General features: G+C 36.0%; 1 protein-coding gene across 7 annotated transcripts in view; it reads left to right on the forward strand.

The window, feature by feature from the left end:
• The window catches only part of TTLL7 (tubulin tyrosine ligase like 7), a 76,807-nt gene that overhangs the window by 49,081 nt on the left and 5,115 nt on the right, over positions 1–22,611 (forward strand). For 6 of the 7 annotated variants that reach the window (XR_005830192.1, XM_040610946.1, XM_040610951.1 and 3 more), the window contains 9 exons: positions 459–594; positions 1,404–1,490; positions 5,912–6,107; positions 7,131–7,411; positions 8,717–8,773; positions 10,325–10,459; positions 12,209–12,289; positions 17,715–17,875; positions 22,206–22,379. Coding sequence is in view for 6 of the 7 variants with exons in the window: in XM_040610946.1 (XP_040466880.1) it covers positions 459–594; positions 1,404–1,490; positions 5,912–6,107; positions 7,131–7,411; positions 8,717–8,773; positions 10,325–10,459; positions 12,209–12,289; positions 17,715–17,875; positions 22,206–22,379 (1,308 nt within the window). In the remaining variant the exon portion in view is untranslated. The remainder of the gene's footprint in view (positions 1–458; positions 595–1,403; positions 1,491–5,911; positions 6,108–7,130; positions 7,412–8,716; positions 8,774–10,324; positions 10,460–12,208; positions 12,290–17,714; positions 17,876–22,205; positions 22,380–22,611) is intronic. The other variant, XM_040610950.1, reaches the window with a different exon arrangement.

The raw sequence follows: 22,611 nt of genomic DNA on the forward strand, positions 1-22,611 counted from the left end.
CGTATTCATCTTTAAGTTACTTCATGCCCATTAACTCCAAGCAATTGCTCAGATTTTCACTGTTTTGTGTCCTTTTATTGCTAATACAGGTTACTTTGTGGCTCTGCATTTTACATGCAATATTTTGTTAATAGAATCATTCACACCTGCATGCATCATTCACGCCCACTGAAATTTCAGAGTACTGCAAAACAGAGTTTTGGTATATCTCTGGAATGACCTGCATAATATTTCTTTTGACTAGCTAACTGCTGGTTTAAACAGGAATGTGTTCACTGGGTTAAAATTAGAGCAATGTCCAGAGTATATGTTTTATGATATGATATTATAAAATTATTATAGGTGGGATGTGCATGTATTATAGAAGAGACTGTGAATTAGCTGCATTGCTTTTGTTCCTAGTGTGATAAATAGCTCAGTTTCTATATTAAACTCAGGGTTTTTTTCCCCACTTTTAGGCGAATTTACCCTCCTGATGATAAGACATTACTTGAAAAGTATGAGAGTTTGTTAGCTACTGCTTTCCAGACGTTTCTTGCTGGGAGAGCAGCTTCACTTCAGCGGGAAATGAATAACCCTTTAAAAAGAATGAAGGTACGAAGCACAAGATGTATTGGCTTTAGGACTTATTTATCTTTGAATTCATGACCTCGTGGATTAGTTTCATGATAATCATGTGTGATGGCTAATAAATAGCATTTGATAATGTTTCCATCATTTTATTATTATTCTTTGTGCAGCTTGTGGGCCAGATCCTTGAATCTGGATGAACTGCAGTGGACCCAGGGTGGAGACAGGCTAGATGGCTTTAAGCTACTTTACCATTTCCCTGATCCTCAGCCTTACCCCTGGCCAAACCAGAGGTTGGCAGAAACTGCTTTTGAGCTGGTAATTGCCTCCTTCTTCCTCCAGTAATGTCCCCAGCCTATTCATCCACTTGTATGGACTAGAACAAGAGATGTCATAAAACCAGCTCCAGTAGTTTAAGGCATTCAAAAACTCTGCCTCATTGCCTACTTGTGTAGTCAGAGACAGTAGGACAGTGGCTATATTTACAATAACCAACTAACGTGGTTTAATTTGAAATCTGAGAAAAAATTTCCCATGTTTGTAGTTGGCATAATCCAGCAGTTTTACAGGAATCTTTGCTCAACTCTTTTGTCAAACTTTTGTCTTTAATAAATGTCAATAATTGATCTTAACTTTCAATTTCATGTTGGTTGCAAGCAGAGATGCATGCATCTGAAGAAATACTTTTATAGCTTCCTGCGTAGGGATTCATAGTCTTATTTCAGGAATTAGTAACCTAAGTAATTTCAAATTCCTACCACTTGGTGCTTGAATTTTGGAAGGATGGCATATGTCCTACCTTGAATTAATTGTAGTGGAATTCCCATTTCTAGGAGGAGGACATTTTGGACCTTCTGGAGCAGTGTGAAATAGATGATGAAAAACTAATGGGAAAATGCACCAGGCAGCGAGGACCTAAGGTATTTGACTTTTAGATACCAATTTTTTATTTGGCTCTCTAGGGAGGTAGCCTGAGGATTTTAAGTGGGGAATTAGTTAGCTGATCCTTGTGGAAGTTTTCTTCCTCAGCCTGCCATTAGCCTTTTTTTTCTTTCTTTTTTTTTTTTTTTAATATGAAAAGAAGCATAACTACCATTTGTCCAACTAAATCCCATTAAAATTTTAATGGGATACGAGATCCTTCTTTTGCTTTTTAAGCTACTTTGAGGAATTGATGAGCATGGCAACAACTGTTGTACAAGCGATCGCTTGATTTCAGTGTATGAAATGATTTTTATATCCATAGCCTATCTCAAAAGAATGCTTTCATCTTTAATCGATTAGTTCCACTAAGGAATTTTGAGATCATGGGATAAAAGGCACCGTGGAAGTCAAAGGATTAACTATGATTATGATGTATCTGTAGCTTGCTGACTTGCTAAAATGGTTATACAGTATATCTTGGAGCCTGTTTCATATCCAAAGTCTGCTTTTAAAGTGAATGTATATTATTTTTAGCCTAATGCTTTCTGGTTATGTGCATAGTTCATGCAAGTCTTTGCCTTAAATACACTGCATATCTTCTTTAAGCCAATAAAGATAAATAGTTTGGGCTTGACTAAAATAAGTATGTTTCTTATATCCTGCAAACATTTTAGGTCAGGTCTGTTTAGAAGAGCCTACGTTTATGTGTGATGGATTTATTTATGGATGAATGTAAATTTTTTTTATAGCATTTTATGTTTCTGATTACATGGTGTACAAATCTGGGAATTCCTATACAAAATGAATGCTGACAATTGTCCTGAGCTTGCAGGCGTACTTCAGATATGTGCAAGAATTCAAAGAGGTACATCTTGTTACAGGCGTGCATACTGGAAAGAGGATCTGCATACCCAATCTGGTATTAAGACAGATTTGCAGGAACCTCATTACAAAGATGGGGATTTTGTGAGCTCGTGCTTTAACATTGGTGGATTCATTTTAAAGAGGGGAGAAAAAAAAAAAAATCCAGTCCACCCTAGCAACACACCCAATCCACATTCTTCAGGCATTCTTTTCCTTGAGATTTTATTTTAAATTCTTTAATATAGCGTCACTTAATTCGAGTTTAACATCTCAGTCATTTTTTTTCCTTTTTCCAGAAGCCTTGTCTTTTCCCAGCAGCCCTCAAAGAGCATCTGTCTGGTTGACTGTACGCACACAGAGTTGATATGTACTATCTCTACACTGGGTGCACACAAGCCATTCCCAGGCTGGAGGCTATAAGGATTTAATAGGGTACCGAGGCCAAATTAAGAAACCTCTCCTAATTAGTTTTAAGGTGAAGTTTGATCAATTTATGAGTGAGACTATATGACATGGTGTTCTTTTATAGCAGGCAAATGGATTTCGTGGCTTACAGGCTGCTCTACCAGTACAATATCATTTGCCCTTATAAAAGAAAGAAAAAATTGCTTATGACCAAAATTCTGTTGGGTTTTTTTTTTGCCATAACATTGATGAAATTAAAAGGGAAGGCAATGAAATAGCTTATCCAAGGAGACTGTTTCTTTTCCTTGCAGTGTGCACAGGATCTGTATTCTTGCATTTTTTTTAGGGTCCAGGTAGACTTCTCAAACATTTAAACCATTGCCTACAGTGAAGTCATGGGACTGGAGATTCCCCCGCTTGCATAATATCCTGGGCACTTCCTTTGAAATGCAGATGCTCATTGCAGATGGTCCTTGCATTTTGTACCAAAAGAGCATCACCTCTTTCCTGTAAGGGTTAAGGTGCATATGACTAATAATATACATTTGATTGGCCACCTTTTTGTAAAGGGTCTCCTGTGAGATATGTAGTGTCTAAACATCTATCTGTATAGAAATCTGGTGAGTGAGGTAGGCAGTAGAACTTACTGTTGCCTGTCAGCCTGTCAGGTAAGAGAACAATCCAGCTGTAAAACTCATCTTCTTGTGATCGTAAATTCCTACAAATAAAAATTCATTAGCACATCAAAAAAGTAACATATGCAGGATCTAATCGACAAAACAAACTTGGGGGAACAGTACTTTTCATGTCATGTTACCCAACGTGAAGGGTTCTTTCAGAAATTCGTGATGTCCTGTCCTCCCCTAAAAGTCAGTGGCTGGCCTGCTGACAGAAGTTGCTGTTAGGAGGTAAGTGCTCTGCCTTGGGCACACTGTTTTCCTTGGAAAATGGAACAGTTGGGACTCAAAACTTGCAACTGGAATAGAAGAGAGGTCTTTTCCTCCTCATCCTCCTCCATAACTAGAGACATATATACACGTAACTTATGCATACAAATATTTATATATTTATATAAGGGGTAGAGGGGGATGGGTGTGTGTGTATAAATAAGCTTTACATATTCCAAATTTACTAGGAATATCAGCCTTATTATTATTTGAACATGATCAGGAACTCACAGTAAAAAACAGTTCAAGAACTTCCCAGAAGGAAGGCATTTTTGCCTGCAATTAAAATATGACTGGATTCTACTTTGGGAAATACAATCCGGAAACGTCTGGTTCATTTGTAGCCTCCAGAGGGCACCTTGTACTCACACACTGCAAGGTTTCCTCATGTTCATGACATTGCACTGTGCAGGAAAAAGAACTAAGGAAATAATATAACAGCCGTTTTAGAGACAATAAGCAATTACTTTTATTTTTCATCTTCTGATATAAAATCAGATTAATGAAAGAAAAATCAGGTCAGCATAAGGGGGAAATCAAGGCATTAGAATTGCTAAAAGCAGTCAAATATCTCTTATTTTAAGAGGTCAATTTAAACCCAGATCTAGCTGTTATTTGTCATTATTGCTTTTTGTAATTTCTTTGACCTTTATATTTAATTCTTCTTTGTTAAATGGTGTGAAGTCTTGGTCAGGGTGTTCTTACTGTTTACTGTAGAATGTGTGAAGAACATGCATATCATAAGTGGGAATGAGATCTGCCTCAAAGCCCCTGTGAGTTTTGATTGAAAATTTTTGTTTTACCTTGCATAACTCATCAGGAATGTCTGATCAGTATATCTCTGACACATGTAATTTCATGAGTAGGACAGCTATTCTTGAGAAAGCAGTTAAGTGTTGAGGCACCTTAATTTGTCCTTTTGGCAGGTAGATAGATATCAAAATATTCTTTGTGTAATTGAACAGTTGCCAGGGCTGTCTCTTTTCAATGGAATAGTTGTCTTCAACTCTTCCTTATCTGGTCTAACAGCTTGGGCTTGCATAAACATACTGGTGCTTTTAAGTCAGTGGCAGAAGTCTCTTTCCTTTCTTGACTGGAATGGAATTTTAGGTAGCATATGTTCAGTTATGAAGTGTATCTTGCAGGAGAAGTATCTTTGGGGCTTTTTTCTATTGCCCTTCACAATAAATCTTGGTGCATTACATTATGCTAAGATAACAGGGCAATTAAAATTCATCTTGAGACTTCCTCAGTTTTACTCTGACCCCAAATATGTTCAGAAATTATTATATTAATGTTTTTAAATCAGAGTTTTAATTGCAGTCCATTCAATAACCAGGCAGATGAGGCCATCACCATAGCTTCTTATAGCTGAGCATTACTGGAAAGAAAATGCGTAGCGAAGAAAAGTGACCGCATGAGCCGCCTTAGGATAATAGATATAATGGAGGATATTGCATTTTTCTTGTCTGCCTTGATGGTAGATGGAAGAATAGTAATTTTCATTTGTAGCTTCTGTTCTTGCATCAGTTTCTCGGTCTCCTGCTTCTTGATTTTGGTCTTGCAGTATCCTTGGTAATAGCACAAGTTTAAATACCTGATGACACTGAATCCCATGTGCACATGGGACATGAAATACACCTAGCATAACTTGCTATATTCTTCCAGTTCCTGCTTTCTGCAGGATGTAGATTAATCACTTTCACTTTCTGAAGTCTACCAGCCAAAGTTCCCTGGTGTATTTCTTTGCTTGATGTTGATTGTTGTTGAAGTATAGCTTCAGTTATTGCAAATATCAGTGAGGGATTGAAACTGATTGTAAATGGTGTTCTGATTCACTTGATTTATGATTTCAAACCATAATTCAGTATGTCTGGTAGTGTAAGTCATACGTGAAATAAAATATTTTTTTTCTTCTTACTATATTATGCTGCTCTTCATGTGAAAAAGATTAGGACTACTGTGTACTGAATTTAATGAAATATTTAAGCATTTATTCTAAAATTAAGGACAAACTTCCAATCTAGTTTGGGAAGGTTTAAATATGTACAAATGAACCTGCCTGAATCGGGAACCTAATGTGATAGTAATGTGTTCTTCTGGGATTATGAATGAATTCAGTAACTTGAGTGGCTGTTGCTTTTTTGCCTCCTCCCCCCCCCCCCCCCCCCCCCCCCCCCTCTTTTTTTTTTTTGCTTTAGCCTTTGTGTTCAATGCCAGAAAGTGCACAGCCTTTAAGAAAACTGAAGAACTGCAACAGTGATAGTAGTTGTGATAGCAGTAGCAGTATGTCAGAATCAGGAGAAGAAAATGAAAAAGAAGATCACAATGAAAAAAAAGAGAAAAAAGTTTCATATGATCTTGAAGAAAATAAATACAAGTCTTTGGAACGATCAGGTAAGTTAAATGATCGCTTTTCCAAGTAAGCCTGGCATTCACAACGAATTATATAAAATGCTTCAATATTTTAGAATGCATCAACATTTGTAACTCTGGGTTAAACACTGGTTTGCTTGTTCTGTCGTCTTTAAAATCTTTCCTAAATTAATGAAAGTGGCTTTTTAAAAAAAGAAAAAAAAATAATATTCTTTTGCCAAGAAAGCTAAAGAGAAAAATACACCTGGGCTACACTTGGAAATAGTGTGAATGTTCCTCTTTGCTCTAAGATTTTTTTTGAGTAGATTGTTATTTTTTTCCCTGTAAAAGATAGTCTTATTAAGCTTACATTTGCTGGAATATAGAAAGGATAAATAAATGTATTTGGAGACGTATAGAAGGTAATATACTCTACATGAGATCCCTGCACAGTTTTTTTTGATGATTGTTTTCTTGAGTGCTGCAGAGCATTAGTGTGAGCATGTTCTGTTGAACATGGTATATATAGCATGTTATTTTTTGTTTTAGCAGTGTGTTTATGAATTTCATCACGTAATTGCACACAGGTAATGCTGCTTCTAAAATTTTATTTTTCATAGCAGCATCCTTTATTTACCAGAAGACTGAATTAAAAAACTGTACAGCCATGCAGGAGCTGATGAGGGAGACCAGATCTGCAAATATGGGCTCTATCAACCAAATTTCCTCTACTCTTTCCATATTCTTACAGTCCGGAAGCCACACACAGTAGCCACATACTTTTTGGACCTGTAAGGCATATGCACTCTGTCATAAATCTGATGCATGTTACAGAGGACTGGAGTCTACTTGATTAAATCTGACTATGAGGAAGAAATAAATGGTCTTATAAAGTATGTAAAGTATGTATTATTAGGGGATCTGACTGCTACATATATAGTTGTTAGTCAACATGTAGTGCTATCTATGTGCAAGCATGTTGTTCATTTATGTTATTAGTTGGAAAGACTGAAAAATGCGTGTTAAGAGAATAATAAGTAATTACATCATTTAATTTGTCTGCAGGCAGAATGAACTTGAAATCTTCAATTAAAAATATAAAATCCCCATCATATTCATCCTCTGCATCATCCACGGGTCCAATAAGGCGTTCTGTAAGCTGCCCTCGTTCAATATCAATATTGACTATGCAGTCACAGGCAGCAGAGACACGTCCCTTTTCAGCAAAAGCATCTCTGCAAATCCAGCGTGCATCCTCAGTGAATAGGTCTCATTCTTTAAATCGTAGCCCATCTTCGGCCAGAGTCTCTCAGACACCCAGTTTGGGAACTATGAACTCTTCAGGGGTGAGTCAACACAGCAGTTGCTTTTAAAATGTGTTTGTTTCCTCTAAAACTCAATAAATATATGACTGATTTTTACAGTGTCAGAAAACCTGAAGTACTGTAGTCAATGCTATGGCAGAAACTCAGGAATAAAATCTGTAGACCTGCATATGACTTATAGTGAGTGCTAGCTGGGATGTTTCAGTGTTTCTGGTGCAGCAATACAGCTGTCACATTTTGTGAGAATGGAAATGTTTTAAAGAGTTTTTGTGACTGGGAAACCTTCTCTCCTAGACAGTTTATTGAAGATTGGAAGTTTTTCTCTCTCTCAAAAAGTTTCTGTGATTTGTTTGGGGACTTCGGGGTTCTGAAATAAGGGTGTACTTGCCTTTGAAATCTTTACAGCAACAAAAATACATCAGTATTTCAAAACCAGCATATACTCCAAAGGTAACTACCTTTTACCAGAATAAAACAGTAGTTAGACTTTGTATGCGTGTCCATTGTAGAGGAAGGTGTAATTAATTTTCAACCTACTCTACCTATTTTGCATAGGTTATACTACTGCAGTAGTGCTCTACTTCCAATGTGAGCAATTTGAAATTTTTAGGTAGTTCTTGTTGTCTTTAGGATTTGCCACTGCAATAACTGTGTCAGAAGCCATCTTTCTTTTTTAAAGCGAAGATAAAACTTGTTCTTTTTGAAGCCTGTCCCTGAGACAGACAAGCATTTAGACTCAGATAGTCCAACTAAACAATTAATAGAATAAATAGATGAGATTAAACACTTTTACCTGTTTAGAATTTGTGTGGTTGGTTGAAGTTTCACAGTATATTTCTGAACGATACATTTTTTCCCATTTGTGACCAGACTGACATTCTCTTTGGTATCTCCTTCACAGCCCAGGCATTTCTTTTGTGTTTGCACGATGGACCACACACCTACCTACCCCTAGGCAGCGTTTGCTGGGATCAGCCCCCAACCTTGTGCTGGTGCCAGTGCATTTCCATTCATGCTTTGGTGCCTGACCTATATATTTCCTCACCCAAATAATTTATCAGAGATGGGACAAAACAAATTGGCACTTTTAACCCATATTTGCAGCCTTTCTCTATTGTGGTGAGCTTTGATTGTGAGAAATCCTTTTGCAATGCTAATTAACTTGCTTCATAGTGTTTACTATCTCTAATCATCATTTTTAGCAGGTAGAATCCTCATTGTCTGTTTTGCCCATGAGGCTTTGTTTAAATGACGAAAAAGGATCCTTTTAAAATTGTGTGTGACATCTTGTGAAATATTCCTTAACATGGTTTTCCATCTTTAAAGTCAGCTAATAGAATTGGAAAGACATTAAGATTGTGTCTTCACCACAACGTGTTAAAGGTATTTTTTATCACATTAGCTATCTCAAGTTTAAAAAGTACCCTTTTATCATCAAGATGTACTCTGAGAGCTTAATGAGACAGGACTAATATAGATCTTTCTATTCACATTAACTTTATATCAAATACAAATTACTGAAAGATTAAAAACAGTCTCTTACCATCTGACATTAAAAATGGGCTATTCACTTAAATTAACGTTAGCAAGACACCATACTCTCTTTTTCATTGAGAAAGCTCCACCACAGAAATGATCTTGATATGCAGAACAATTATGTTGGGTGATAGAGCTTAGGTCATGCTTCTTAAAATAATGTGAATAAAATTACTTACAGAATGGGTAAGAACTAGTCATAATTTAGCACTGTATTGTGAATGGAACTCTGTTCATAATAATTTTTGCAACTAAGAATAATATGCTATATATTACTGCTAGAATAAATTTAAAATTGATAAACTGTAACTTACTAAGAAGAAATCATTTGTGCGTGATAAAGTATCAGTTTATCTATCCTTTGGGCAAGAAAAGAGCAGTGTACTGCCATTTTTAGAGGCTGCTGAGATCCAAATGTTCTAAAGGTATGGAAACTAAATTTAGAGTAAGCCATTTACAGTTGAGAACTGCAGACACATTATCATAGCAGTAATTGAAAAAAAAAAGTGGATTTGGAAATATTTGCTATCATATTATTTCAGTTATGTATCATATAGCAAAATATTTTGTTATGCATGCAAATATTTATCAGTTACTTAAGTAAAAATATCCGTAAGTAAGTATTGTAGTTCTTACAAAATACAAAGATTTAAAATGCCTAAACATTTTTAATTTTACTTTTGAAAAACCATACAATTACGCTCACTTATTCTTCCAAATAGAAAAGTATGCAAAAGTAAAGAAAAAGGATCAGAAATACATACAACTAGTGTCTAAAATCTAAAGAAAACCCCAAAACCCTCCGGGGATGGTCTTATGCAGACACTGTAGGGGCTCAAGTTGGTGTTGGTGTAAGAAGCACTGATACTTTAAACAAAATCCTGGACAGCTGAAGACGCTGTCAGAATCCCCACTGACCAGAGTAGGAGCAAAGCGTCCTTACTTTTTAATGCTTTCAGAAATCTTAGCACAGTGACATATAATTGGCAGTTTCTGTTAAATTGGTGCAGTGAAGTACTGAAAGGAAGTTTTTAATGATTAATATTTTTTTTTCATTATGTTGAATTTAATCTCAAAGTCTGTTATCTGAATTTCAAATTTATATTTTAAATGGTGGGGACCAGAAATATCAAATATATATTTGTTTATCCTGTTTCAAGCAAACTTACATTTGAACTGTTTTTCTTTATTTCTTGACAACTATGAGTAATGATGATGCATTAGTGTATGAGGTATATGTGTGTATAGATACATCATGTATTAGATGATGTATCTATATACTTTACTAATATATTTTATGTCACCCTATTTAGAATTTATTTTTGTCAAGGAACAGTCTTTGTAATGTGATCTAATGACACACCTGAAATTTTTCCTCCGCTTCATATTGTTTTTTAGAGTGAGTCGTTGCTGCAACAGAAAACAAAAGAGCAAGAAGTTGCTTTGATAAAAGAGACTCTTCTCATTATCAATGACATGAGAATGAAGTTCCCAGGAAAAACAGATGAAGAATCAGAATTAATTATAGAAGATGTAAGTATCTATATAAATAAGAAAGAAGAACTGTTTAGGCCACTAACACGAAGGCAAGTAGAAAGCTCAATTTATGATTCATGAGCTCCTGTGGCCTTAAAACTTCCAAAACTCAGGATAATTCAAAAGATTTCAAAAGCTTGGAGCCTTGCATACTTTCTGACCTTGAAAGAGCAGCACTGAAAACATTCCTATGTCTTTATAAAATATATGAGAAACAATCAGGAAGGTTAGGAAAATACAATTTTTCATTGTGGAGAAAGTTCAAACTTTTAAGTAAGCTAAGAAGAATGTTACAACTCATATTTCATCTGGTGTTGTTAGTACAGAGCCTGACATGTTTAACTTGCTCTAGAGTAGGCATACTAGAGAACTCAGAATGGTATGCTGCAAGGCAACCTGGAAGTTTGCTAGTCATAAAGAAAACCAGTCATATGTTTTGAATATTCTAGTCTGCCAGCTTACTCTTTCTTACATCCAACATTATCCTGACCCTCATAGTTTGGTATCAAAGACAGGCGAAACAATGCCCAATCTAAAAGGCAATTAAAAAGCAGCACCTAATATTAAGATACTAAGCAGAAAATACATGCTGTCTAAATCCCTTTTAAATATCTACTGCAAAGAAACTAACATCAGCTTGGAAAAGAAAAAAAGATCATTCTTTTCTCAGCCTAGTAGAAATATGGAGGGATCTAGTTCTTTAAATTAACACCTGTATTCTGATGTAGTAAGCACAGTCCACTGTGTGTTAGAACTCATCTAATTCAATATCTGACTTGAAATGTCCTTTGCCCTGTGAGCTTTCAAAATGTTGATTATGTCTCTAGCAATCTGTGCAACTACATCGCAGTGGAAAGGAATTCTCCTGTAATGATGGTTGTTTTGGGTGATTCTGGAAGACAGCATTCATAACTAGCATATTGAGTCTCTTAGCATAGAAACAGAAATAAAATGCTTCGTTAAATTTTTTCTTTCAGACACGTGGGAGCGTGTGTATTTATGTGGGTCTGGGAGTGTGTGTGCGCGCACACACGCCCGTGTATGCGCTCCATCTAGTGGTACATGCTCATACAATGCTTGCGTGGTCATAAATGCACTTATGGCAGAATTCTTTTATGAATTCATCTGGCCTTAGCTAGTTTCTGATGGGAAATAATACTTCATCATGGAAGGAAACAAATAATGGTATATTAGTTGTCAGTGAGGCAGAACTTGTCGTAGGTCTGCAATAGAACAAAAAGGTAAAATAACAAAATGAAAATAAAAATGTATGTTCACAGCTCAAGCTATTTTGGTAGCACTTAGACATCATAAAAGGAGAGTATTGCAGTTCATCTATGACCATTTATAGTAAGGATATTTTCAAGGTATTCCTGATGTCCTTTATGCAGCAAACCCCCTCGCTATTTAAATAGGTTAACAGTTATGCATTATTGAACTTATTGCTGTGTTCAAGGAATCTGAGCTGAGTCTGTCAAAACAAGTTTCTACCTGCTTTGTGGTGTGCGACTGTCAGAATCGGGTGGCAAAGAGGGTAGGATTAAACTGAAAGATTGCACACATCTTTGCAAATGTGCCCCCCCATAAATTTGCAAATGTTTTCCATTTCTTTTAGAGAAAATATTGTTTCACAGAGGTCTTATAGATGCTCAGACTTTTTAGCATTAGGAATGCTCATGAATGAAATGTCAGATTTCAGTTGGTTTATGTGTATTTCTTTCATCTTGTGTTTTGCAATGACTACAGATTATGGATAATTGGAAGTATCATAAAACAAAAGTGGCATCCTATTGGTTGGTAAAACTGGATTCTGTAAAGCAACGAAAAGTAAGTAACGTATTTCATTTTTGGCAGATTGTCTGAAGTAGACACATAGCAGTGTTTCTGCTGGCGTTCAGCAGTACCTGGGACTGACTTGAGATACTAAAATACTGGCTGTTAATATTAACCTATATATGAATTAATTAAGTTGCAGAAAATTATGTTGCTCTATATTTAGACAAGCATAATTATCCTGGAATATAATTTCAAAAACAAGTTCTTAAGAAAATAGTTTGCTGAAAGAAAAGTAAACAAATAAATGATTAATTCTGCTTATGTACTTAATTTTTAGCAAACATTCTTAGAAGTGTATTGATTCAGCAGATTTGATTGATAAGAGACAAACCAGTCAGCAGTTCCAGACCAGACGTATTAAAACTCCATTAGTGTTTGTGATATTGCACTTGGTTATTTGAGTCTTTGACCCACAGTATTACAACAGATGATGCTGAATAAAAACCAGACATGCCAACCAATGATTATTGATATTGTTAAAATGCTCAACTAACTGGTTTCGTCTTGCAAAGGACTAAGTATATTTGTTTATCCTTCTGTCTTCACTAATCCTCTATCTAGGAGGTACTGTAGTACATAACATCTAAAGAGTTTTAGTCTGTTTACAACCTGACACACAGTAGTGTCAGTCATACCTGTATGTCATATGTCAGTCAAAATTATCTTCCCTGTGTAATATTTATTTTCCTTAATGTAGCAGAAATTGTATCTATCATTAACACTTTGGTGCCCCTAAAATGGTATTTTGGGTCTTCCTTTCTGCTTTGGTCACTGACCAATTTACATGGTAGCATATCAGGTCCAGGCATTTAATCTCTGTGCGTCTCAGTTTTGCAATCTATTTTTATAGACCATAAAAGAAAATAACTTAATCAAAATGCTGCATATGTGATAAATATTATCATTGGAAAATGTTGGGAGGTTGTTAAAGGAGAATGGAAGAATCATTTCAGATCCTCATCTCAAATTACTTTTAAGAAAATCAGCAGTATGATCCTCAGTCTTTCAAATTGTATTTTATTGAATGTTGCATTAGCTGCTTGTATTTTCATACTGGACAGAAAAACATGTCCATTTGATGTGATGTCACATATATTTGACTATTGAAGTTCAGACATTAAATGGAGTATGTGTCCACACAGCTTTCTAAAACTAAATTAGACATGACAAACTAAAAAAGAACTTAGAAGTATAGGAGGCTATAATTTAATTAGAATTCTTCTCAAACCATGTCAAGGGGCAGCACATATCTATGATTTAGCAGAATTATTTCTTCTGCCATTGACAGGAATCAGTAGAGCAATCAATTTTGTTGCTGAAATTGTAATTTTTTGTTTGATGTCTACAGCCATTCTGCTGAATAGTCCTTTGCTTAAAATGATCTCGTATTTCTTTTTAATTACAGGAAAGAATGCAGTGATCCCAGTGTACATGCACATAGGTCATTTATATTGTGTGCATATGGCAGCTGTAGCCTTTTGCCCCAAACCAGGGAGTGTCTTGATGGGGACTTGTAGAAAATGGTGATATGCAGGAAGAGCTGCTGGGAGGGAGAGAGGGAGGGGTAGATACTTACATAGATAACAGGGCCCAAAATTCATACTGCTGCTGCAATGGAGATCTCATTTTCTCAGCAGGAATCTTTGGGACAGTTGGGACTGGTGAGGGACATGTTGCTAGAATTGCTTTCTTTGATCTATGATGCCACAAATGTGGAAAGGAGTCATCAAACTGGGCCCATCATTGCAGCTGAAATACAGGGCTTTCACACAAGGCTGGTTAAGGTGTCTTTTTTTATCCCTTCCCTATAGCTCATTCCCCAAAACTATGGGAAGGAATCACCACAGGGAGTGATAAAACTGCTCTTTGAGGGACTGAGACTGTTTACTATACATTCTTCAATTGCCCTTCCCAAGTTCCTTTTGGCCATCTGGCTTAATTTACCTCTGTCTGTCTGTTTTTTTGTGTGGTTTGGGTTTTTTTCTTTTCTTTCTTTTCAGTGTAGTCAGATTTTTCTCCTTTAAGCGTTATTTCAGAAAGCCAACAATAAAGGGTGGTCCTGTCCTTTGTTTGACTGACAATCGTGTAAAGCCAAGGGCATGTACCCAGTCAGGATGATACCAATTGATACGCTAGGTCGTTATTAGCAAAAACTGTACAATCAGAAATGTGCATTTCTTTGCTTTTCTTGTGAGGACATCTTTTACAACTTAGGAGACTTAGAATTCCTGAAGCACTAGTGGGCCCTTCATCTTTGCTTGCACTGGAAATGATTTGCCTTTTTTTTTTTAAAAAAAACCCCTGCTTTTAACCTCAATCCCTTCAAGCAATCAGATAGTTATTCTTAGAAGGGTAGTTTATAAAAACGGATTAACTTTGACAATGACATTGCAGCTGAGGACTGCCAAATGTGTAAGCTTTTGTTGATCTGAAAGAAGTATGTTTTATATTCCAATGAGGTGGGTAAAGGAGAAGAAAGCTCAAGGTGGAGAATATTTATGCAAGTAAGGAATCTGTCTCAAAGGTACTTTCTACAACTTTGTGGAATACAAAACAGAACTCAGATGCCTTCACTATACTTACTGGGAAATTCTAACACACAAGAGGAAAATACCTGGGCAATGTACTAGATTTCACAACGTTCATCCCTGACAGCCATATTTGCTTAACAATTACTCAACACGAGGTAGAAAAATTAAACTTCGGCTCTTCTTAGTGTGTAATATTCTGGCATTACAGCAAAGATACAGGAGGCATTTAGAAGCAAGTTCAGAGTAAACCAATGAAATCAATACGTGCTAAAATGACATTTAGTCTCCCAAGACTTTTAGGAAAAAAGAGACTTTTGTATGGGAGGAGTTGTGACTGCTTCATGTTACATCACTTTTCTTTAAAAGTGTTTTGATGGTTACCAGAGGCTTTGGAATATGCTCTTTCATAGCATCTTGTTCTGTTGCATCTAGATAATTTGTTATGTTAAAGTAAATGATGTAAATTAAAGTAAACAGAAAGATGAAGGCAAACCAGGGAAATTAACTTAGTAAAAGGAGGATGTAGGTTTCCTGAAGTTTCGGCTCTTACGCAGTGCCTTGTCTCTTTTCTTAAACGGGTGATTGAGGCCAGTTTGCAAATTAAGAACAATTAACTGGGACATTTTCCCCTCTGGCATATTGGCAGTATCAACACAGTAAAAACAGCAAGAAGTTTTTTTTTTTTCATAGAATACCTGACAGACTGCAGCTTGCTTTAGGACGCAAGGGTCAGTCCTTAGTTTTCTTCAGCTCTAGGTGCTAAAGTAAAACAAAAAGCTCTATGTTGCCATCATAGTTCTTTGTTCATGTCTTTTGGACTATTGAGAGAATCCGTAAGGAGTGGAATTATTCTGTTTTACACAGGAAGATAAATTACTGTTAGTCAGTGTAACATTGCAAAGAAATACATGGTTGATCCTTTATGGGACTTGGTTGGTTCAAATGGGTGCATACCATCACAGCCACTAGCCGTTTGTGTGGGAAAGCCTTAGTCAGGCGGGACGCAAGGGAAAGGCTGCTTGAGAAGCATTAAGACAGTAGGCTGACACTGCTAAGAGATTGTCTGAAAATCTGGGCCCATTCCACAAGTGTGGGGCAGTCAAAAACCTGGGTTTAGCTCCTGTAGTGACTAAACAAGATCACCATTCTTAGATTATGATTTACTGCTCTTTCTATCTCACTTTTTGGGAGGAAGAGACCACAGGTGTGGTTTTAGTGTGTTAGACACCTGCATTCATAAATGGGTAATAACGTGCATGGAATTAGTGTGAGTTCTATGCATGCAAACTAATCCTGGGTCTTCAAAAACCAGTTTAACTAACATGTAAATGACATATTTCATAGAGATTGTCATTATTAGATATCTATAGATTTTTCTGCCCATTAAGCATTATTCTTTGCTATGCAGCTTCATTGTGCTATTGCAAGCATTTTTTTTATTTATGCTTTGTTTCCTTCACCATGTCTGATCAGACTATTTATGAACAACGGTTTGTTATGCTGGACCACAAAACTGCAATTCCGCATCATGCTTCCATACTTTACTGTTCCCCTAAACCTCCACCTTTTTGAGAGTCAGATGTTTCACCATGTGAATCAGTTGGTCATACATATCTGAAAGGTTCCTATGAAAGCATTGTACCTTCTAATTTGCTGCATCATATACCAAATAAATGAGTACTCCATCAGTGTACCACCCACTTGAGTCTGACTGGTTTTCTGGAAGATGCTGTTGAGAGAGAGTCAGTAAGGACATCTCCTTTACAGGAAATTATGTTGATTTCACTGAATTTTTTGTTAATAGGTTACATGCACCATAGGTGGGGTTTTTTTGTTTTTTTTTTGGTTTTTTTTTTGACAGATTTTACACTGTTCAGAGTGCTGGTGTGGGGCCTAAATACTACTTTGGTCACAAAACTATTCCCAGTCTTACTGACAGTATCTAAACAGGCAGAAGCCAAGACACCCTGGAGCCTGTTGCTCTCCAGTGACTGTGGAGGGAGCCTAGAGGCCTGACTTAAGAGAACATACAGATGCTTAAAAGCAGACAAGATGAATCCCACCTTCCATGTACCAGTTCAGTGGGCTGTGTAAAGGTGTATCCAAGAGGACTCTGATGTGTTGGATGCACAACTGCGTATAAATCTGTGTGTGTGCACCGAGTAGCTAAGGCTTACTGGGTAAAACTCTCAGTGCTATACTGAATGCAGCTTAGCATTTTCTTCATCCACATCTTTACACATTTGCATTTAAATGTAGTCCATATATAATAAATCCATTGCATTCTACAAACATTGCTATTTTAAAAATCTTGCCAATTATTATCTTACTGATTTCACTATACTGTTTCCTGCATGAAAGGCTAACTAAAATGGTCTGATCTAGGCTAACACTGAGCTTAAACAGACAAACCAAAAGCAGTTTGTAGCTTTTTAGGACATTTTAGTTCTTTCTAAAATAGATGGTATTTCACAAGGGAGTGGGAAAAGAAGAAGATATAATCTTCAAATATATAATATTTGGGTTGTTAATTATGTTGCTTTTAGTCTGTAAATCTGTCCATTTTGTTTCTTTTTAAACTCTTTTTGTCATTTAAACAAGCTAGTATTGAACAGACTGAAGAAATAGAAATGAACTTCTTTGTAATAAAAATGAAATATTTTGATTTGGCTTTGCAAAATGTTATTGACAGGAAAAGCATATCATAAAAGTTTGCTGATGAATGCACAGAAATGAAACATAGACAGCTGTGGGAATTTATAGCTATGCAGTCATCTGTGTGTGTGTGTGTTTGTGTGTGTATGTGTGCAGTGAATCAGTGAACAGTTGGGTTTAGGTTCTGCAATATGCCTTTGCTTTGATTTGCTTGGAATATTCTTTCCTAGGTTTTGGATATAGTCAAGACAAGTGTTCGTGCAGTACTACAGCGTGTCTGGAAGGCTCCTGATATTGAAAATTTACATCTATACCGTCTTTTTAACCGTGTATTTAATCGCCTACTTTGGAGCCATGGTCAAGGTCTATGGAACTGTTTCTGTAATTCAGGGTAAGCCTTTTCTTACCTTAGTCTTCTTCATAACTTCATTATTACAATCTCTGCTGAGATCCTTTGCTCATTTTAATTCAAAAGGATGTTGTAATATGTTGATCTTGTATTAAAACCATCTAAAGATACAGAATAATTAGAAATCTAAGAATCTAGGCCAACCATTTCAGTAATGGAATCAGACATTTAGTAATGTATTTACAAATATAAATCTGAGGAAAAAAAAATCTAATTTCCAAAATATCTGAGCTTTAGGTCAACTCTTTTGTTGGATGGTGCACAGTTTTGAGGCCAGACCACTGGAAGTGTCAAATGTGGACTTACCATCAACAGAAATCATTGCCATATCTATTTGAGCTCAAGACTTATAAGGGAAGAATTGAGTCACAAGTGCATCTCATACCAAATGCAATGTCAGTTCTGTGATTTACAAATAATGAGTTGGAATTTCTGTGCTTGATTACATTCACTGTTTCCCACACTGGTGGGAATGTAAGTACATGCGGAATAGGAAATGTCAACACTGAGGTGAGCAGATGCTTCTGGTTTGGGTAGTAAATACAAGTTTTCTATGGGGAAACAAAGATCAGGCCACATATTAACAGTTCAGTATCCTACACTTCAAAACTACATTCCTGAAATCGAAGGCATTCATGTAAGAATAGGTTTGGAGGATCAGATCATACCCCTCTCCACCCGCCAAACTTATTCATAAAATAAGAATACAAATGTTTAAATACGAAAAATATTGCATACAAAAAGACATTTTCTCTGTAAGTATATACAATGTATAAAGAATGGGAGGGGGGTTTGATTAGCTTGTGTAAGGTGTTCTAAAAGGTCTATTGAAAATGAACTACAGCAAACACAATTGTGTGCTGACAGATATTGTACGTACAAAGAAATCCGTTCAGTATGTTCTTCACATGTAGTCATTTGTCATATGTAGAGAATGCATGTAATGCGCTTGTTAATTGCTTCCCAACAAAATGGATAACAAGAAGAGGAGGGAGGGATCTGAGAGTATCCAGAAGGCCATCGGTTTTCTGGGCTTCTTTACCACCGTCTTATCATTGCTGAAGGCTTGTTGTTGTTGAGCAAGCTGTTAGGAGTCCACATTTTGTTCACTGAGATGGGCTGTGGGAACTTGCAGATAATGTCAGCCTTAAGATTTGCTAAATGTATGTATTGCGAATGCAGCACACTCCGAATGTTTAAATAAGGTGAGAAAAGATTTCCATTTCCAATCTGAAACCTCTTCTTTTTTTTTTTTTTTGAAATAATCCTCAGCCCCTGCAGGGTCCCCTCTTTATGCCAGTGGAGGTCCTGAATCCAAGCTCAATTGTTGTTATCATAAAATATTATCATTACTTTCCATTTTAATAATGCTGTTATTATTTTGAATGTTACTTCTAGTGTGCAAATCTTCTAATATGCATGAAAATTTTAATTTTAGATATTTTTTTCTCTACAAAGAATGGATTTTGTTTAAAACCCTCAAACAACTCTGATGCTCACTTGGCTTGGGAGAAGAGTCTTTGAGCCAGCAGAAGAGTTCAATCAATAATAGGATTTCTCATCTAGCAATAATTTCATTCATGCAGAACAAGACTCAGCTGACTCCAAAGTGGAGCTAAATTCTTTGACAAAGATCCAATTCCTTGTAAGAGAGTTACTATGTAAAAGATTCTAAAAATACTGCAAAAGTAATATACAAATATCCAGTATGCGCAGAGATCACTCTCCATGTAATATACTTAATACAGAGTTCACAGAAGAAAACAGAAGGCTGTTAGTACCTTCCCAGTATGCTTTTTATTCAGTTACAAGCATCCTGGCAGTGTAATCCACAGCTGAGAACTCATGAGAGCACCTCTGTAGCAGAGAGGCCATCCTCTCATCACTGTGCTTAGAGTTCGTTGTGCCATTTTAAAGAACAGATTGGAATAAACATAGGGCATGTGTAGAATTTGGGGAAATGTGTCAGGAAGGGGTATTAATGTGCTAATTCAGAAACAACATGAGTATATGAAAATATATTAAGGAGTGCACAGTACTTTGACTATTTGTAAGATAGATGTCTTAGGAGAATAGCATAGCTAATAGCTGTAAGGTTTTCTCTTTCTGGTTAGATCTCTGCTAGGCATATGCTATTTTAGCAAAAAGAATGAACAAAGAAACAAGGAAAACCTCAGTCAAACAACTATGATGCAGAAGGTTTCATAAAGTTACATTTGTTTTACTGTGTAATAAACAATTAAAATTAATAAGAGAAAACTGGTAGAACCAGTTGACTTCAGATGGTTATAGAAAGAATAACATGTAATTGACAATATTGCACAATCAAGCAATATTTTGATTTTCTGGATCTGATGAGGACTCCATGATTTCTTACTAATGTATGGAAACTGAAAGACGTAATAAATTAAATTTCCTTAGGCAGCAGTTCTCTGATGCCTGTTGACTGCAGTATAATGGAGTATGAACCAAATCTGCGTAGCACATGGAGTAGGTTGCATAGATACATTTATATGTAAGCTCATTAAAATTCACATATATATTTCTAAATCTCAATCTTTGTTATTAAGGTAACTGTATACTGCTATGTTCATAATCAGCCATAGTTAGAGCAGGCCACATATTCTTCACTGATAAATCTCTCATAACTGTAGGAAAGTGATCACAGACCTCGAAGCCCAGAACTTAAGGAATTTATCAGGAGAGTTTCTTCCACAGGATTATTGAGGTTTATGGATTTAATTAGAATATAATTAAGTGTAGCATTGTGAATCTGTTGAATGAATGTAATACTTAGAACTTCATCTTGCTGCTTTCTACCAACCATCACATAATTTAATGAGGAAAGAATGAAGACAATAGATTAATTTCCATGTAAAAATACATGTGGAATATTCCCAGATGGGAAACAATATTGAGAAAAATATATTAAAGAAAATAGTAGCTCTTCAAGTAGTAGGATTATTCTGTTTATGAAATGAAACAGTTATGGTGCCTTTATAAACAATATTTCTTAAATAATTTGTTATATGGCTAATAATTAAGGGGAAATGCTTGCATCACTTGAAAATTATGTGTGCGGTGGAAATGGAAATTATGTAGGACTGAGCAGTGTCAGCTGGAATATATCATCTAGACTGAGGATCCAGGATGAAAAATCAGATAGCTATACATACAGCTTATCTTTTAGTCATTAATGTTCCTAATTCCATCCTAATACAGTATACTTTTAAAAATATCACTAGGCAGAAGTAAGCGTGCTGGTTCTTTGACGTTGTTTTAAGGACAAACTTCTTGCATCAATATTACGAAATCTACTGCTGATCTCAGTGAACAAGGCTAAATCATCCTGGATGCTATGCTGAAGCCAGATGCAGCAAATTTTCCTGCTTCTATAAAGTGCTTCTTTCATGAACAAATAAACCTCAGTTTCACAAACTGTCTGTGCTACTTGATTACGAAAAGTCTTCACAGGGATCATGTTGCCTTTACAACAGACTTAATGATCTGTAATCTAGTCAGAGTTTTGCACAAACGGGAGCATTGAGGTGTCTGCAGAGAACTATTGTATTCTGTGGTACTGGTCTATACTGGTATGTTAGGGTTTGAGGCTTTTTTGGGCTGAGAAATGGCTTTTTAAGAAAAAAAGCATGATACTCTGCATTTCAAAATGGAATGCTTCTATAGATACACTTTGTGTTGCACTTAATTGTGGAAGACCAACTCCACATAACCAGGTGGAACAATAACTAGTTTCTGAGTGACTAAACTGAGAAACTGTCCTCATATGTTTAGTTGGATAATGAAGAGGAGCGCATACTAATCTCCTGTAAATTAGTTTTGTATTTATTTCTTAGTATCATGTACTTAAATTAGAACAGTATTATTATGCTGTGTAGACATTTAGAAATAATTTATTGGGTTTTTTTAATTCCTTTAATATCACATCACATTTGCTTTCAGGTGGTAACCTGTTAAAACCATAAGTGTTTTTTGTTATTCCTGCTGGAAGACATGCACAATTATGTGACAGTAAATCTTTATGTGCTAAACCAAAGTAATGGCCTTATAAATGCTTTAGGGAGCAAACCAAGTGAAAAATGGCTGTGGACATCTCACATATGAAGATTAATTTAATTTGTGTTTTGAACTCTGCATCTGCCAGCATTGTGTTGTATAGACCTTTCCCGTAAATGGGCAAGGGCATGCTTTTTCTTTTGTTCCTCTATTGTTAAATCTGATATAAAGCAGTAAAGCTCTCAGATTGCAATTTGTGACAGAAAACATAAAGTTGTGTCTTTTTCCGTAACAGGAGCTCTTGGGAAACCATATTCAGTAAAAGCACAGAGGTGGTGACTCCTGAGCAACTCCAGTGTTGCCAACGAATAGTACAGCTTTGTAAACACTGCCTGCTGGTGGTTTATAAATATTCATCAGATTCAAGAGGCTCACCAACTGGGATTAGCCCCCACTGGGATGATACAAGGTATAAATTTCAATATTCTTTTCCTAAATTATAAGTATAAAAGATAATATAGGAACAGGTTTCAGTCTATTTTGCTACCACTACACTTCTCTTTAATCCTAGTTCACTATGTATTTAGGAAAAAAAAAAAAGACAAATCATCCACCATTTCCCATGATCCTGAATTTCTGTCATCCTGATCTTTCTAGCCCACTCATGAAGTGCTACTAAAAGAAGACCTGATATACACATT

Source organism: Falco naumanni, chromosome 11, assembly GCF_017639655.2.
Source record: "Falco naumanni isolate bFalNau1 chromosome 11, bFalNau1.pat, whole genome shotgun sequence".
NCBI lineage: Eukaryota > Metazoa > Chordata > Aves > Falconiformes > Falconidae > Falco > Falco naumanni.